The sequence below is a fragment of the Bufo gargarizans genome, chromosome 8, assembly GCF_014858855.1.
Source record: "Bufo gargarizans isolate SCDJY-AF-19 chromosome 8, ASM1485885v1, whole genome shotgun sequence".
NCBI lineage: Eukaryota > Metazoa > Chordata > Amphibia > Anura > Bufonidae > Bufo > Bufo gargarizans.
Window position 1 is genome coordinate 52,124,634 of NC_058087.1, and position 6,000 is coordinate 52,130,633.

At 43.7% G+C, this 6,000-nt stretch overlaps 1 protein-coding gene across 2 annotated transcripts in view; it reads left to right on the top strand.

Annotated features, from left to right (window-relative positions):
* LRRFIP1 (LRR binding FLII interacting protein 1) overlaps positions 1 to 5,150 on the top strand; it is a 134,670-nt gene extending 129,520 nt beyond the window's left edge. For both annotated transcript variants that reach the window (XM_044302772.1, XM_044302773.1), the window contains 2 exons: positions 313 to 417; positions 3,869 to 5,150. In XM_044302772.1, the coding sequence (XP_044158707.1) occupies positions 313 to 417; positions 3,869 to 3,979 (216 nt within the window). In that variant the 3' untranslated portion in view covers positions 3,980 to 5,150. The remainder of the gene's footprint in view (positions 1 to 312; positions 418 to 3,868) is intronic.
* Positions 5,151 to 6,000: the final 850 nt, after the last annotated feature.

The following is a 6,000-nucleotide window of genomic DNA, read 5'->3' on the forward strand; positions in this document are numbered from 1 at the left end:
TATACAACTGTAAATGGTGCCATCAAAAAGTACATCTTGTAATCCATTGTTCCAGCCTGGTATGCAAACTTCTTGAGGCCTTGGTTCTCTAAGAGGATATTTTGCTTTGCAGTTAAAGTAGACTATAAAACCTTAAAACTTTTACCATTCGATACCCTCAAATCCAAATTTCTATTGCCAGAATCTTCTAGATATCAATACCTACAGATACAGCACCTGCTTACTAGTCAGTTTAACTCTTCCCAGGTCTCCACCCCAACACAATTTGAAAAATTATGCAAGCTTGAGAATGTTCTGTGATTGTGATTTCAGATTATCCGGCTTGAGAGTCAGCTAACCCGGTACAAGTCTTCTGCAGAAAACGCTGAAAAAGTAGAGGATGAATTAAAAGCTGAAAAAAGAAGATTACAGCGAGAGGTGGGGTTGTGTCTGCATAAATCCATGTATACTACCGTAGGCTTTTACTATACACAGCATAAGGCTCTGTTGACATCTGTATCAGAACTGTGTCTGGATCCTCTGTCGCAGATTCCATCATATTTGATGGGAAAAACGGAGCTGCATGCTGCACTATTTTTCTTGTCAACAGACATTTCGCAGTAAATTGGGTCCATTATGCAATAAATCTCTTCACTGTGTCATGGTTTCCACTTACAATGCTAACCGTGAGGTAGATGTAAACCAAGCCTAACCTAACCACAAATGACAGACTCCAAAAAGTCTGAGACCACACTTGCCCTTTGTGATTAAAGAGGACCTTTCATCGGTCCAGACATTATAAACTAAGTATCAGGATATGTGTTCTCCTTCTTCCTGGCTGTAGCAGGAGAAGGTGAGTTTTTTTTTTTTTTTTTTTCCTCCCTGGCTGTGACGCTCTCTGCTGCGATTGGACAGCGCTACAGTCAGGGAGAAGGAGACGCCCACGGAGAAAGACTCAGTCTCCTCCTCATTGTTCCGATGCTAAAATTTGCATACCAAGCGGGAGAATACAACTGGGCCAGAGCGGGCAAACGGAGCGGTGCCAAGGAAAAAGAGTAAGTGCAGTTAGATCCCTGCACTATGCCCTACGTATCCTGATACTTATGGTAGTTTATAATGTTTGGTCCCATGAATGGTCACCTTTAAAGGGATTTTCTGAGAGTTTTATTTTTAATTTTTTTTAACTGATGACCCATCCTCTGGATAGGTCATCAGTATCTGACTGGTGGGGGTCTGACACTCGGGACCCCCACTGATGAGCTGTTTGAGAAGCCTTCTCTCTGCTCACCAAGCACAGCTCCATACATTGTATAGTAGCTGTGCTTGGTATCACAGCCTAGCCCCTTTCACTTCAGCGTGCCTAGGCAAAACCGGAGAAAGCCAAGGCACTACTGCGAGTGCCGGTGCCTTCTTGAACAGCTAATCGGAGGGCGACCCAGGTGTCAGACCACCACCGATCAGACACTGATGACCTGTCCAGAGTATAGGTCATCAGTAAAAAAACTGTTGGAAAACCCCTCTAAAGGGGTTATCTCCCCATAACAAATCATTACCTAACCACAGGATAGGTAATGTGTCTGATCTCTGAGGATCCCATCTCTGGGACAGTCTCAGTTGAAACAAAGCCACACGCCATTGTAACTTACCAGACCTCTTTAAGGCCTCTTGCATATGGCCGTTGTGCTCCCATGGCCGAATTGCGGGTCACATACGGCGGTTCTGCAATACATGGGGCACCGGCCGTGTGCATTCCGCATCACTGATGCAGACCCGTTCACTTGAATGGGTTTGCAAATCCGGAGATGCAGTGCGGAACGGAAGCACTACGGAGTGCTTCTGTGGGGTTCCGATCTGTGCTTCCGTTCCGCAAAAAAATAGAACTTGTTCTTTTTGCTGAACAACGGATGACGGACCTAGTCAAGTTGAATGGGTCTGGATCCGTCCCGGCCGCTACACGGACGTTGCCCGTGCATTGGGGACCGCAAATGCTCGGAACGGAACCACAACGGCTGTGTGCAAGAGGCCTAACTTTTCTAGTACTGTATTACGCTGCATCCCCTTAAAGGGAACCTGTCACCTGGATTTTGGGTATAGAGCTGAGGACATGGGTTGCTAGATGGCCGCTAGCACATCCGCAATGCCCAGTCCCCATAGCTCTGTGTGCTTTTATTGTGTAAAAAAACGATTTGATACATATGCAAATTAACATAAAAGAGTCATATCTTACTTGTGTGACCAGAGAAGAGTCATATTTTCAAGCTCTCAGGTTAATTTGCATATGTATCAAATCGGTTTTTATACACTATAAAAGCACACAGAGCTATGGGGACTGGGTATTGCAGATTTGCTAGCAGCCATCTAGCAACCCATGTCCTCAGCAATATACCCAAAATCCAGGTGACAGGTTCCCTTTAAAGGGATTGTCCAGGACTATTCAAAGATGGCTGCTTTCCTCCAAAAATTGCACCATACCTGTCCACAGGTTGTGTGGGACATTACAGTTAAGCCACATTTAGTTCAGCAGAGCTAAGCTGCAATAATTTTGTGCTGTTTTTGGAAGAAAGCAGCCGGTTTTTCTAATCCTAGGGGTGGTTTTAACCCTGCAGCGTTGTACATTTTCTGGGCAACACAGTGTTACATCCTATTACTGTGTGAAGAGTTTACTTTGTAAATTCTAGGCACACTCAACATATTGAGAAACGTAGTCTACATTGGCACGAATGGGAAAAAATGTCCACAGCCTTTTTCAGAACAAATAGAAGTCTATGGGTCTATTAAAAAAAAATAGGACATGACAAACCATTTTGAATGGCCGTTTAGACAGGAGTGCACCTCGCTTATTGCAGTTAAAAAGGGTAAAAGTGCCTTTAAAGGGAACCTGTCACCAGGATTTTGGGTATAGAACTGAGGACATGGGTTGCTAGATGGCCAGTAGCATATCCGCAATATCCAGTCCCCATAGCTCTGTGTGCTTTTATTGTGTAAAAATTATTGTGTAAAAAAACCAATTTGATACATATGCAAATTAACATAAGAGTCATATCTTACTTGTGTGACCAGAGAAGAGTCATATTTTCAAGCTCTGACTCATCTCAGGTTAATTTGCATATGTATCAAATCGTTTTTTTTCTCACAAAAAAAGCACACAGAGCTATGGGAACTGGGTATGGCGGATGTGCCAGCGGCCATCTAGCAACACATGTCCTCAGCTCTATACCCAAAATCTGGGTCCTGATTCCGGGGGGTTAAAAAAAATATATACTCCATCCACTTGCATGTGCAGGGACACTCGCTCCTTACTAGAGTCAACAGTACCTGATGAGTACAGCGTAGTGAGTGTCAGGTTGAAATCAATGGCCAATTAGACAGGAGTGCACCAGGTCCTGCTCCCTGCGGTGCAGAGCGAGTGTTCTTTCACTTTGAAGTGGATGAGGTTGTTTGTTTTTTTTCAGACCCTGCAGAATGGAGAGTACTATTGAGGAGCATTTTATAAATACTGGGGCCACTATGGGGGCATTATAGACATTGGGGCTCTACAAAGGGGCAATTATAGATACTGGGGACAATATGTTGGCTATTATTTATACTGGGGGCACTGTGGGTGGGGGAGGGACATTAATATATACTGAGGGCACTGCAGGGTTTGGAATGTTCCAAAAGAGGCCATTAAAAACAGACAAACCGCCAGAAAGTGAATGCAAAAAAATTGATAATGGCCTTTTTTAACACGATGGTGTGAATGTAGCCTTACCTTTTTTATGTCTTTTTTTTTTTTTTTTTAGTATTCTTCTTAGTAGCTGCAATAATTATTGAAAAGTGACCGTTTAAGCTATGTACATGGTCTGTAATATACTGTGTTCATTGTCCTCTCCTCTGTCTTTGTTCGTAGCTGCGTGCAGCCTTGGATAAAATTGAGGAGCTTGAAGTTGGCAACAGTCATTTGATCAAGCGACTGGAGAAGATGAAAGCTAACCGAAGCGCTATCCTGTCGCAGCAGTGAACCCTTCTCGCATGGTGGTCCATGGACGGTGTGCACGTAGAGGAGGAGCCCAGGGAGTGCCATTTGCTCAGGCTTCTGTTTCTTTTGAAGTATAAAGAATGAGCAGTATGTACTAATGCCATGCTGCACGATGGAGGCGTCTTTTTTGCCAATACCTCGTCTGTTGAATTGTTTGAGTTCTTGGAGAGGCAGAGGTTTGTGACGGTGATGGTATGTCTCCTTTGACACCTCCAGGAAGGGAGTACACCAGTATGCTGAAGCAGGTAACTCCAGTAGCGGTGTGTGGCCGAGAAAGCAGAGCCATGTCAACTACTGAAAATGGGGGTTATGCCCTGTAACCATAACTCTCATTGTAAGCTTCTCATGTCCTAAAAACTCAGAACTTCTATGACTAAATTCAAGCATCTTCCAGAACCAGCTACTACGTGTCCCGCCCTGTCCCTAATATTAAAACCACTGAGAGGTAAGAAAATAAATTCAGCAGAATATATCCCTTATTTGTGGCTCCATGTCACTGAAACAATGCTGGTCTGACAAAAGCACAATAAGATGGGGAAAACGGACGCTCGTATGGAGCACAGCTGTTCTACATAGAGGCAGTCAGGGCGGTCATCCTGCATGCCCCTTACCTGCTCCTACTGGAAGAAGCGGCTATTGAATCCTCATTGCTGCAAAGGAGCAGGAAATGTGTCTCTTGGGCGGCCTGACATCCGTACTAAGGAACTGACCTACAACACCAACGCTAGCTACGGTCCCAGCTGGTTTCACATGGATGAATGCACTGTTATTATGTAGGATGCCCTCGCCTGCCTTGAGCCTTTTTCAGACACTTGGAATGTTTTTGCCTGTTTTTGGGTGGCCCTCACAATGACACTGCAGAAAAGAGCTGGAAATGGGAGTTGCCCAAAGATTTTTGAATGTGAGTGTGTTTGTACAAGCGTGTTATTCATTTTGTGGACTCGCAAGCCATTAGAGCGCAGACTTATTCGGTATGATGTGTGCATTCCCAACGCCATATGTTTATGAGGAAAGTGGCCTTACTTGACTTGTGCTGGACTCTACATGAATAAGCATGAAGCTACAGACCCATCACGTCTTCACTGGAGTTTTCTCTTTCAGGTTTAATAATAAAAAAAATGTTTCACTGAATAAAGAGGAGGCTAAAACCTTAGAACTGCGTCTTTTCTGCTTTAAAGAATAACCATTTTTTAATTTTTTGTTCATCACGTTAAGAACAGTACAAGTTGAGAAACTTTGTAATACATCTTATTAGAGAAAAATGTCTTTATCCATTTACCAGACCCTTTTTCTGCTTCACTAATTTTCAGTTCATTGTTCAATTCCATCTCCAATGAAGATGAGTTAGAAGCTTACTGAAGGATCAGATTACATTGGCAACTCATAGGAATCCATGGAGTGAGGGGCACAGGCACTGAGAGACCCAGAGTATGGTGCTGGCTAGCAAGTGTTTTACTGTCACTTTACTGCTGGATTCACATCTTCACTGCTTAGTTCTGCTGTATAAGGTCCTCTATTGCTACAGATTTTTCTGGTGATGTGCTACTGAGATAGGAGAGCAGGATCGTGTCTTCTGTATGTGAGCTGTGTATGAGAGACATCATAGCAGCTGCTATCCACCCACTAGATCAAGAAAAACTGCTAAAAAAAAAATGCTAGATACAAGCCATGTAAAGACCACATACAATGTTATTGCTCATGTACTACACATGGCAGGTTCTGTCAAATTGTTAGGGGTCCAACAGCCGATGAACTCTTTTGATCAACTGCCAGCTCCCATTCACAATCTGGTGCCAGCTGATCAGTGGGGGTGCTAAGGGTCGGACCCCCACTGGTCTAATATTGATGGCCTGTCCTAAAGCGATGTCATTAATATCTAAAGTAAGCACCAGAAAACCCCTTGGCCTCCATTTCTCATGGCTTCACTCCAGAATTCTGGCTAGTTTCAAAAAGTGGCAAATTTGGCTTATGCGGCTTTTTGGCCTTTTTACACTACTAATTCT